We start from the raw sequence: 12,638 nt of genomic DNA, 5'->3' as shown, positions 1-12,638 counted from the left end.
ACCCCTAAGATGGTCAGTTTTACACATGATAAGCAGAATACAGATCAAAGCCATTTTCCCTGACTCCCCCTACCTAGTTGGAGATTCTGGACACATTTTTATAGAGGATCACTGGGATCCTGGGTGAAGTCAAGTCTGGTAAAAGCTAACTACAGTGAAATGTTGCTTCTTCCAGTTAACTAAGAAGGTCAGTCTGAATTAGGAAAACATCTAAATTCGAAGATGTAATATTACACAATTTTGAAGTGTATACAGTGACCAGCATTAATATGACTTAATAAAATTCCCTGAGGGAATCACATTAATGAACACATAAAAGCACCTAATAATTTTTAAAGAATAATGACACAACTAAGTTGCTCAACACAGTTATTTCATCCATAGGTAAAATATTTCCCCTACAATGGTTTCTGTATGTTAGCCTGTTGGGCAAATGACTTTCCCTAGTTAGAGGAAGGTGACCATCACCACTTCCTTTCTGAATGGTGTAAATTCTCAAAGTAAGGTGTCATGGTTGACACTGAGGGGCCTACTCTGTGCCAGGTATGAGGCTTTCCAATGTGTTGTCCTCATTGTCCAAATCCTATGAAGTGAGCCTGACTATCTCCATTTCATAAACGGAGGCATTGAAGCCTGCCTGAGTTCACCCGACTTGAAAGAGTAATACTCATAGTCTCCTTAGATGTGGTCTTCAGACCTTCTGTGTCAGAATCTCCCAGATTTGTTCATACTGCAGATTCCCAGGCCCTGCTCAGGGTGGGGCCCGGGACTCTGCATTTATAACAGTTCTCCAGGTTCTCTGTATGTACTTAGAAGTCTGAGATCCACTTGGCCAGACCGTGGTGACCTCGTTTTGGTGATGTGATGAGCCTTGCCAGAAGAGTGTCCCCAGTGCCTTTGGGGACGAGCAATCCATGACAAGTCATGCCTCACTTGCAGTGAGCACGTTAACAGTACTCCTCTGATGGCTTCCTCCTACTCACCGGCTTCCGTTGCCTTGTGCTGAACTTAGCACAGCTCACGGTTTGACAAGTCACTTCCCAAAGCATTGAAATCATCACACTATAGAGGGATTAGTTTCTAAAAAAGGTTGAAGTTGCCAGTGCAAAATCATCAGATCCCAAGTATATCTTTTGTGCCCAGTACAGATGGAATCTGCATTTTGCATTCTAACCTTCGCTCCAACAAAAAATAAAAAATGAGAGGGCAGATTGCAGAAATGATTACCTTTGAAACACCATTATCTGCTTTTATTTTCCTTTCTAGCCCTCCTTTGCCACACTCCCCTGTTGGCAGATTTCCCATATGTCTGCCCCTAATCGCTGCTGACTTTTCTAGAAGTGTGAGGCAATCACCAGCCCCTTCCAGCTCTCACCCTCCCATGAAGGACAGCGTTCTGAAAGAGCCAGCTAGGATCAGTGAATACCTTCTTCTCCTCTTCTCTCAGCTCCATGAAATTTCACTCCCCAACAATCTGCTTTCCCCTTAAGGGTCTGACCCCACCTAGTGTCCTTTCCAAGCTAAATAGGAGTGTGCTTGGCTGATCCACATGCACAGAGAGGTGTGCCCATGATCTGGAGGGGTTCCTACACCAAGTTGAATTTGTGTTCTCTGCTGGCAAAAGAGCATCCGCCTTTGTTCTGGTGTTCAGCTCATCCAAATAAAGAAGGCATTTCCTCTCCTGAAAAGCAGAGGGGGAAAAAAGGAAAGAAACGACCAAAAAAAAAAAAAAAAGAAAAGAAAAATTTAATTTTATCCATGTAGTCCTCTGCAACTAAATATACACCCCTTCCTCTGTCCTGATTGGTCCGCTTCAATTGACAAGTGGATCATATGGAAAGGAAATATCCTGGACTTAATTGTAAGTTAAGTCTCTCTTAATCCAGAAGAGCATTTGAGATTCTGTCCAAGTGTTCAATTTCCCAGGCCGCTGAGGTCTGTGAATTTCTTTTCCCAGCCTCCAGGCTGCTGCAGTACAAGCCAGCATAGCTAATGCAGATAGATCTCCTGCCTCTCGCTCTCCTCCTCCCTCTCCTTTGATTCGATATGAACAGCCTGGTAACTCCGATGCTGGGGAGAAATCTGACATAACTCTGCAGATGGCTAGGTTGCCATGAAACACCTGGGGATTGTTCTTTAAGGAAAAGGTAACATTTATATGCTAATGATTTCTTCCCCTCTTCCCTCCTTGTTGCATTTTTTCCAGGGTTGCCAGTTCCCAAGAAGAGCCCAAAGTCGGTAAGGACTTACCAGTTACTTGGTTCTTGTCTGGGGGGAGTGAGGGACTGGTGGTGGGAAGGGACGCCATCTGCTTGACTTCACAAAATGTGTTTTAGAGTAGGTGGGGGAGACAGTAGCCCGGGCTCATTTTATTAAGTTCTGGGGGTCTGTTTGATAGAGAAGGTATTGGGTTTATCTTTAACTGTCCAGTGATTTGTGGGCAGGGTGCAGAAGCCAGGTTAAACAATGTATGTTTGGAATCTTCTCTGTATAAATACATTACAACTCTTGTTCAAATGGATGGAGTTTCTTCCCTGTTTTAACTTGATACAAATGCTATTGTTTCCTTTGGGAGGGGGGGTGGGGGAAAGCTCCACCTGCTTCCTGAGTAGGGTTGCTCTTAACTGGTGTTTCCATCCGTTCACCTGGGCAGATTCTCTCCCTGAGCTTTCTTATGCATTGAATGGTGAATTATTTACAAAATTAAAAAGGCTGCAGGTTTAAAAAAGAATTGCTCTGCCCTGTGTATATATCTATGCTCACATGGAACAATGTTCACTGCCCCAGCACTGAGAATAAGACGTTTCCTTGCTGTCGAAATGTCCTTTGTTGTTTTGCTAGCTTTAGCAGCATTATGCTGCAGGTATAGGATTCTTTAAAAAAAAATCAATGTTTTGCTGTCCTTTCTAATCTGGTTTCCCTGAAGATGCATTACCTAGTTGACATGTTAGCTAATAGCTTAGAGGCTGTGGTGTTTTGCTTGGTGGTGTGAGCTTCTGCTCCCAGGGCACTGACAACAAATTAAAATGCTACTTAAAAACTCAAAATCTGGAACTATGATGCCTGTGAAATTGATCCGGGGGAAAGAAGCTTCCCCATTCATTAACATTAGGATAAAGAGGGGTACTTCCACGTGGCTTAGACTATTGGGGGAGGGAAAATTTACAGCTTTCTGCCATCTGGGAAGGGAGAACCTTTAAAACTTTGCAACTCACAGGGGCTGCAGCAGGATTCTTTCCACCTGTCTGCAAGCCTGGCGGCGAGAGGCAGAAGTTTATTAAGGAGATGAGAGAGGGAGCTTCCTGCAATCTTATGCTCCGCTCCTAAGTTGTCCAAAGAGAAAAACCTGCAATAATTGATGGGATTCCAATGGCACAGGGCTGTGGCAACTGAAACATGTGACTCTAGGGCCGCTTCCCTTGTCAGTTTGTGTTAATGTTGCAGCTGAAAAGTGCCAGTAGGTGTCCACATTGGAACCACAGAGATGCCAAGGCGTGCTTGTGGTGTGTGTGTGTGTGTGTGTGTGCACGCACATGGCACATGTGTGTCCTCGTCCCTGGGTCATAGAAGCCTATTCAGCCTTCAGAAAAAGAGAAGCAAACCTGGAAGATCTGTCACATGAGCTTCAGTTAGCCAGCCTTTTTCCTCCGGCACCCTCAAGCATGCTGTGTGATGCACGGACTTCTTTTACACACCCCACAGGGATGGAGTCTTAACAAGGAGCATACCAGGGGCCATACAGCAGCTTTGCACAGGGAGCATGACCTCAAGTAGCAAGGCGTTCTTTTCGGGTTTGCATCCCGTTTACACTTACTTGGCAGAAGGATTTTTGTGGATTCCAGCTGCATCTTTCCTTCCCCAAAGTGTTTTGGGATTCACTGCTGAACTCGAAGGATATCAAACAGGTATAGAGCCTGTATTCACCAAGTCAGTTAAGAGAATTGCCTGTGACAGTTTATTTTTGTAGAAGCCATGTCATTAGCAAGCAGCAAGCCAATTACTCCGGCTGCATTCCTAGGAAAAAAGCCTTCTTAACTGCTTTGCCCACAGTCTGCTGGCTCTTAATTACCACAAGCTAAGAGACTGGTGTGTTGCCGAGTGAGAAAAGAGCAAGCCCCCAGCCTGGGGCTTGTCCTTACCTGATTCCTGTGCCAGGACGGGGATGATGGCTTTCACAGCGTTGCTGGCACACTCGGGCAGCTGCTGTACAGAATTTGGGAACTCTCAGCCAAGACCTGCTGTTGTCAGTAGGGCATTGCTAACATCTGTGATCTGTAGCTCTGTACCGATGGGTTGAAAGCTGGTTCCCTTCCCCAGTTTGAATTTTGATGATGTCCTGCCAGAGAGACAGATGATGATGGGATTTCTCTGGTGCGGTCAGGGGGAGTCCATGGGGAAGCTGGATGTCGTGGTTCCAGAAAGCCAGTCATACAACGGCAGATAGGGTTAGTTGTGCAGGCTGTGTAATGAATGCACGCAGATTGTGCCTGGGTTGTGATATGCTGAGATTTACCATTAGCTCTGTGAATATACCATCTTAACCCGGGACCATGTTTCTGCTCTTAGAGATTCCTGACATTGTTGGCTTGCTCATGTGACTGACAGCTTCCTTTTGCCCTCATACTTTTTTTTTTTTTAATGTTTTCAATAATTAAGTAGTTGGGTTTTTATTAGAACAAAGGGACTTTTTGATCTTGTTTCCCCTCCTGGGCAGCCTCTACAGCTTACTCTTAATAAGCAGTTTCATCTAGTAGGTTTACTTTAAATGTTGAGTTTATGGGTTCTATACTCATTGGGAACAATGGCAGTGTCTTCATAAAACGTTATTAATTTAATACCTGGACAGCCATAACATTAGGAATTTTTCTACCAAATGGCAGAGACAAAAATAAGACCTATTTGCTCTCAGGTTTTAGACCTCACTAGGAAACTGATTCTGAGGCCCAATTTAATCATCCTGACTGGAAACTTATTTAACTGAGACTCTCATTCTGAATCACACACGAGGATTTTGTAAGAATTTAAAACTCTAGCGGCGCCTGGCAGGCTCAGTCAGTAGCGTGTGCAACTCCTGATCCCAGGGTTGTGAGTTCGAGCCCCATGTTGGGTGTAGAGATTACTAAAAAAAATAGTAATAAACTAAAAAAAGAAAAGAATTTAAAACTCTAAATATACACAAAACCCTGAATTTTAAGTCAGCATTCACTTTTGTTTTCTCACTAGCTCATTTCCGAACTATTACTTCCCTTTCTCCCTTCCTTCATCTGTCCATCTATCCATCTATCCACTTATTTAGCATTTAGTGTCAAGAATCTAGTAAGTGTCAGGTTTGGTGTGAGGCACTGGAAATACTATGATAAGTAAGTTGGTCAGGTGACTTTCTTTGTGGAACTTACAAACAAATGATGTTTTGATTGCCTCTTTCAAAAAAAGGACTCATCGTCTCAAATCACCAAAATTTTTATGTACTTTTTTCAGTGACATGTATTTGAGTATCTTCTATATGCCAGATCCAGGGACAGTATACAACAACATCGAAAGAGAAAACATTCCTGCCCTCACGCAGCTGGGGAGAGATAAACAATAGCCACATAAACAGGCACATCTATATGGATCCTCTTCATGGGGCATAAAGTCCAAAACTTTCAAAAGTTCAAGAAGCAGAAAGATAGGGGCCCCTGGGTGCCTCAGTCGGTTAAGGGTCCAACTCTTAGCTCAGGTCTTGATCTCAGGGTGGTGACTTCAAGCCCCGCATTGGGCTCCATGCTGGGCATGGTGCCTACTTAAAAAAATTAAAATAAAAAATGATAATTATAAATAAAAAGCAGAAAGATCATGTAGAACCAGGGACAAACATAATGAAAATCACTCAGCTCTTAATTACAACAATGTAAGTTAAGTAGTCCCACAAAGCCAGAGAAAGGACCCAAGGGTGAGATGCTGTGATTGAGCTATGGAATTTTTCCGAGTTCCCCAGCAGCCTGAGCAATGTAGGAAACCATATCTACTTAGCTGTTACTGTCAGATCAAAGAAAGCATACCATATTCATAAAAGAGATAAAATTTTCCTACTTAACTAAAAGACTTCTCACACAAAGTGTTCATACAGGGGACACCAAATATTGGAAGGATCAAGGAAGCCTGTTCTCTTCACCAAGCTGTTTGCAGCAAATGCAGCAAGCTCAAAGGGAGCAGTAGTGACAGGTTTCCCTTCCATGGTCCTCCATTCCCTACCCCCGGAAGGGATCCTAAGGACATTGCTGACAACCGGTTGTTAAGAGATGTGAGGGAGGGATCTCTCAGGGAATGTGCCCAGAGAGTGACCCCAACCTGAATCACCCCATTTTGTGTGTCCTGCCTGTTTCTCAAACTCTCCTGGTTGTCTTAGCACCCCAGAACCACTTGTCCCGCAACTAGGCAAGAATACATGGCGTCAAAGCTCCTGCAGGCTCCCAGGAGAAGCAGGAAGTAGTAGATGGAAGAAGGACTAGGATTGCTTCCGTAAATCTCCTTGCCCCTCAGCTTCTCACAGTGACCCAAACCCTCAACCCCTTGGAGTCTAGAAAATAGACTTTGCTTTTGTATTAGATTTCTTTAAAACATCCCGTGTGAACCAAAATTCATTTTCCTATCCAGTTGCTACCTTCCTTTTCTTTTCCATTAATTCCTCTCCTCTGCCCTTTTAGAAGAGATTATTTGACTTAGACCCATAAATGATAAAAGAAAGAGACAAGGACCATCCTCTGCTTTGGCTTGGAATTGAGCCTCTGATTTTTGCACAACCTTTAATGACATTGGCCTAATATCTCATCAGCACTTGGAGTTTTTCCTGTTGTCCATGTAAATCACTGCAGTGGCCTTCAGTCTTGGCAGATAAGTGAACTGTAAATAATTTTGCTTTAAAATGGATCAATTTGTCATTTTTAAGCCACATGAATTCTTTTCATCATTTAAGCTTCTAAGTGCTTTCTGTATTCATTTGCTCTTCCGAGCAAATATTTTCAGCTCACTTTATAAGTACCTTCATTTTGAAATCATTCCGTGAAATACTGATGAGTTGATTTTTTTTTTCCCCATTTCCATTTATAAAAACCACTGCATCTTCCCGATTTCCTTGGCCTGTCAATAGTTAAGAAATCATTCGTGTTAGGAGATTGGTACAGTTTTTTTTTTTTTAAAGATTTTATTTATTTATTTGACAGAGAGCAAGAGAGGGAACACAAGCAGGGGGAGTGGGAGAGGGAGAAGCAGGCTTCCTGCTGAGCAGAGAGCCCGATGCGGGGCTCGATCCCAGGACCCTGGGATCATGACCTGAGCCGAAGGCAGATGCTTAACGACTGAGCCACCTAGGCAACCCGAGATTGGTACAGTTTTATTCTAAAAGGTCTTATGACACAAGTTTATGGCTAGTGTGTGACCAAGGACTTTTATATAGTTTTGAAAATTGAGCCCATTTCTCTCATCCTAGTCAACTGATCTGATCTTTAAAAATAAAAATCTTCCTTCACAAAGATCAGAATAGTGACAAGAACTAGCATAGGAAATATCCATCTTAATATGTGGCACATCTTTCAACTAGTTGCTCGAGCTGGAGAGCTGGGAGGTGGAAATCCATGTTTCCAAGGGGTCCTCCCCCTCCTCCTCTTGCCTGCCCTTCACTCAGTCATTCAGCAATGCTTGTTGAATCTGAACCAAAATGTCTTTGACTTCACTTGTCCCTCCCCTTCATCATGCTCTTCCCTAGTGTAAACCTTTCAGGTCCCTTACATAGACTGCACAATAGCCTCCTGACCGGGCTCCCTGCTTTTACTCCTGTCCACACTAACCTAGTCACCCCTCAGTAATCAGACCAAACTTGCTAGGAGTTACTTGGCTCCTGGCACATCTCTGCTTTAAATTCGTTAGTGAATTTCTTCTCCCCTGAACTAAGAATGAGTCCCAAACTCTTGAAAGTAGCTCACAAAGCCCTTGCAGCATCTGGTCTTTGAGCTCATTTCACACCACCCTACTCCCTTGCTTCCTTCTCTCTGTTCTTCAGACAGTCCAAACTCATTTTTGCTTTGAAGACTGAGCACATGCTGCTTCCATTAATGGCCTGTTCTTCCAGAAGCTTCTCCCTACCACCTATCTAAAGGACATTGCAGTATGTTCTTATCAAACTGTTAGGATTATTCGATTAATATCCATCACACACACACACACACACACACACGCACCTCAATACACAAGTATAAATTCTAAGAGTTTAGATACCATCTCTTTCTTTCTTATCCATTGTATCCCTGAGAATCTGGCTCAGAGGAAGTCATCAGTATATATTTATTGGTTGAGTGAATAAATGCAATGTGGGTAGTTACTTAAGGGGGCCTCGTCTGGGTGTTCTGTCATTTCTGTGCTAGGTGCTTGCACAGTGCTAGTATGTGTAGAATAACAGACTTGAAAATGTATCTTTAACCACAGATACTTTTCTTTGAAAACATTTTCTTAGGAAAATGAGGAGAAAGACAATCCCATGAGATGCAACTCTGATCCTGTTCTATAACTAGCTGAGAAGTGAGTTTGTTCTCATGGGCCAGGTGTTCCCTAGGAGGTAATCCAGGCTGCTGTAAAGGGGACAAGCTGACTTTAATTTGAGAGACACATAAACATGACTTTTCTCCTGGAGAGTTCTGAGCTCCAATTGGATAAAAGACAACATCATGGCTAATTAGCATGCCCACAGAAAGTCAAAAGGCATATTTTGAACTTTTGCACAAACACACAGAGCATAGCTTCAAAAAACTTAGAGTACTGAGATATTCAATATAGAATGCATCTTCAAATTACCTAGTTTTCATAATTGAACTTAGGAAGAAACATAAAGTGAGGTTAAATCTTATCAGGGGAAAATCCAAACAGCTACCAGATGATTGTGCATCAGCCCGTTAGTGTGGGTTAGAATGTGTCATTTAGTGACAATGTTAGTGGTGGCATTGTTTTTCAAGCATATTCTTGGGACGCTGCTTTCCTTTAATTTTCCAAATTTAGGAACAAAGTGTAGATGGCATTTCAAAGGAATGCAGAAACAGTTTCAGAGGCAGTTTTACACACTCATTCCACATTCTGTCATTTTGTGTTAAATTGGACCGAAGTGAGTCATTTATTGGGAGGTGAGAAAGGGTGTTCAAATTTGCAAAGTGGCCCGAGCCATCTCTGGTAGACTTCATTTGCACACTCTGGTAACGGCAAAGCCGTCTCTTCAGTTAGACCCGAGATTGCTAGGTCCTCCGTGGCAGAGATGTGTTACGGGGGACAGCCCTTGAAGGGTCTTGGGAAGCCGTGAGGTGACAGGCAGAATCCATGCACATGCATTTGTGGGCATGTGGGTAAAAGCACGTGTGCATTCTTAACGGGAGAAAAGTCCAGCCTGTTATCGGATTCTGTCAGTGGGGCAAGGCTGCCAGAAAGAAATTTTTCTCCAATTTAGGAAGAGGGAGTGAATGGCCAATAATTCGGTTTCCAGGGACGACAGAGTGACCCTGGGAAAGAAGAGTATGAGTTCCCTCAGATAACCCTGCGGTGAGGCTCCCTCTGGGTCCCAGGGAGGCTTTGTGAAGGGGAGTCTCAACACGGGGGAGCCTGAAGCTGTAGGGGTGGCAACTGACTAACTGTGAAATGAATTTAGTGTCAATGGACCAATCCCACAATTTGGCATTTGCTACTCATTTGAGGAACCAAGGTGGGCATTTGAATGGAGGGATGCAGTTCTCTGGGTGAACTCAGAGCTCCTTTATCTGTTGAATTATTTGCTTTTATATTTAAACTATCTTTTTCCTCCTTTCCTGAGAGGAGAACAAAAACAAAACACAACCAAAATGTAAAAAAAAAAAAGGGTGCCTTGGGCACCTGGGTGGCTCAGTTGGTTAAGCGACTGCCTGCGGCTCAGGTCATGATCCTGGAGTCCCGGGATCGAGTCCCGCATCGGGCTCCCTGCTCAGCTGGGGGTCTGCTTCTCCCTCTGACCCTCTTCCCTCTTGTGCTCTCTGTCTCTCATTCTCTCTCAAATAAATAAAATCTTAAAAAAAAAAAAAAAGGGCGCCTGGCTGGCTCAGTTGGTGGAGTATGCAACTCTTGGCCTCAGGGTTTGTGAGTTCAAGCCCCATGTGGGGGGTAGAGATTACTTAAAAATAAAATCTTAAAAAAATGTAAAAAATAGAAAGTAACAGTCTCCATTATTTCTCCCTACCAAGGTTTATTTTAAAACAGAAATAGCTTTAAATTTTGTTTTGATTATAACGAGCATTGTCTATACATTATAAAAAGTAGACAATACAGGAAAACATAAGGGGGGAGAAAGGCACCCTGAATTCCATTTTTTTCTTTCTATGCTAGTGTGTTCGCACCAAAAATGGGCTGATGCTGCATGTGCTTATTTATAATCGAGACCCTTGTAAAGACCACAGTGAAGAGAAACACAGATTTCCACCCACATGCAAAAGCGAGTGGGGGATGTATCTGTCATGAACATTTTCTGACTCTGAAAGTCTTCAGCATGTCTCCAGGGAAGCAAGAAGGCAGCTAGTGAGCTTCTTGGGGCAGAAACCAGAGACCTGGCCCCAAGAGCTGAGTTTGCTGTTGGGCAGGACTGTTGAAAGTTGGCAGAACCAGGTTTTAGTCCAAGTCTTTGGAGTTCTGATCCATCCAGGTCCGAGCTGAGCATTTCATCTTCAGGGAACAGTGGTGACATGGGGGATGGTGGTGGTTTTCCCTGCCCAAACCTCAGTGTGTTTTCCTGGCACCTTCACCAGAGTATGTGGTCCCCTAGAGTCTGAGTGAATTAAGCCTCTCCTAGTTCTACCAAGACCTCTTTGCTAGTTTAGACTATGGGCCTCAAATTTCTCCTGCAGGCACACCAAATACAATTTTAGGTGGTCTATCTTGCTTTCATTAACTACCTGCCCAATTTTCCTCAACTTTGAAGCCTTGCCAAAATCTATATTCAAATCTGTAATCTGTAATAGTCAGGGGTAAATGGGCTTTACTTCAAATACTTACTTCAAAGCAAAAACTGGAAGGGAAGGGAGTCAAGGGGCTGAGATTTAAACGAAGGGGGACCTTGAACATTTCCATGGAGATGGGAAGTGAAAGGTGAAGGATACCTGGGGAGAGAGCAAGGAATGGTTTTGATAGGATTGATTGTAAGACCAAGGGGAAGATTTTGATGCTATACGGAAATTGAAGGAACTGAAATGCTCTGGATCAAAGATCTTCTAAACCACTTAAAAAGCATATGCTATGCAGGTTCTGTAAGAGAGGATGGAGATACCCTTTCTTGTCCCTCTATGATACTCTTAAGCAGGTAAGTATAGGGACATAGCATCTATTAAGTGAGAGGCAGGATTCCAGAGTTTTTATTTTGAATGGGAGAAACTGAACACCTGGGCTTACCACTATCTTTTATTCAAGAAAATAAGAACTGAAGTTATTTCATATCCTCCAGGAATTTTTCCTCCCACTAGGTTTTGCTCTCCATTCAACATTCAAAGAAAGAGCATTTCATAAAATAGGAAGGGTCTTTTGCTGAGCAGGTTTTAAAGGAACAGGAACCTGCTTATTCTATTGAAATTTAATGAAACTCTTTCCCTTTGAAAACTGCTTGGACTTCGGACAGGTTGCAAATCTAACAAGGCTGACCTCCTGAGGTCAACCCATATATAAAGTGTGATCTTGGTTTTTAAGCAACAGCAGTGTCAGGAGATCAAGAGGTGAAATGTGATGCCTGCAAAATTGACTAGCTAAGAATTATGGAAGCTCTTCATATGATAATTACTTATATGCTTATAAGTACCAGTGCACACAGACTGCTAGGCATGATTTTTTGAAAGGTCTCATCTCTTTTCCTTATAGTGTAGAAGAACTTCTGGCAAACCTTCAGGTAAAAATTGGGCATTTTATTATCGAAAGATGCAAAATGAGAAGTCCCCAAGAACATTTTTAGCCCTGATTGTATTTCTTCTGGATATTACAGCCTTACATTTAAATCACCCTGGTATTTTGTCTCAACATATTTTGTCAAAACCATGAGGATGTTGAAGTGATTGAAACATGTTGTCTCTCTCCCCTGAACTTCAAACTCAAATACCCAGTTGCTATTTGGACATCTCCAGATGGATGTCTACTAGCTCAAATTTATAAGCCCAGAACTGAACTGTTCCAACTTCAAAGACCCAAGTAATCATCCCATCATCTCTGCTGTATCAGTAAAAGGCAACTTCAGTCTTCTAGTTGGATCAGCACCCCTACCCCCACTTTGAAGCCATCCTTGATTCCTTTCTCTCACACCTTCCATGCAACCTATTAACCATTCCCTTGGCTCAACCTTCAGGATATGTCCAGAATCTGACCGCTGTTCTCCACCTCTGTCACATTACCCTGGGCCAAGCCATCATTCTCTCTCACCTAAATAATTACAGCAATCTCCTAAGGTCTCCCCAATTCTACCCTTGCCCTAGGACCTTTTAAAACCATTTTTTAAAAATGGGTGACAAAAATCAGGGTGCTAAATTGATACATCTTGTAATACATGTGCCTAGTGTCTTAGCTGGGGACCTCTGATGAAAACTGGGTTTGTTTTCTGCTACAGCCCAGAGAGCAATATG

The 12,638-nt window shown here is 43.0% G+C and overlaps 1 protein-coding gene and 1 long non-coding RNA gene across 2 annotated transcripts in view; both read left to right on the top strand.

The window, feature by feature from the left end:
* MAGI1 (membrane associated guanylate kinase, WW and PDZ domain containing 1) overlaps positions 1 to 12,638 on the top strand; it is a 576,983-nt gene that overhangs the window by 529,328 nt on the left and 35,017 nt on the right. The window contains exon 14 of the mRNA XM_081805817.1: positions 2,207 to 2,238. Within this exon, the coding sequence (XP_081661943.1) occupies positions 2,207 to 2,238 (32 nt within the window). The remainder of the gene's footprint in view (positions 1 to 2,206; positions 2,239 to 12,638) is intronic.
* On the top strand, positions 2,266 to 12,132 carry LOC145716784 (uncharacterized). The gene is made up of 2 exons (XR_014139673.1): positions 2,266 to 8,929; positions 8,965 to 12,132. It is a non-coding gene; the product is annotated as an uncharacterized LOC145716784 (long non-coding RNA).

This window comes from Leptonychotes weddellii, chromosome 1, assembly GCF_054177405.1.
Source record: "Leptonychotes weddellii isolate Sample4059 chromosome 1, ASM5417740v2, whole genome shotgun sequence".
NCBI lineage: Eukaryota > Metazoa > Chordata > Mammalia > Carnivora > Phocidae > Leptonychotes > Leptonychotes weddellii.
Note: the sequence above shows the minus strand (reverse complement) of the source record. Positions and strands in the feature narration are given on the sequence as shown.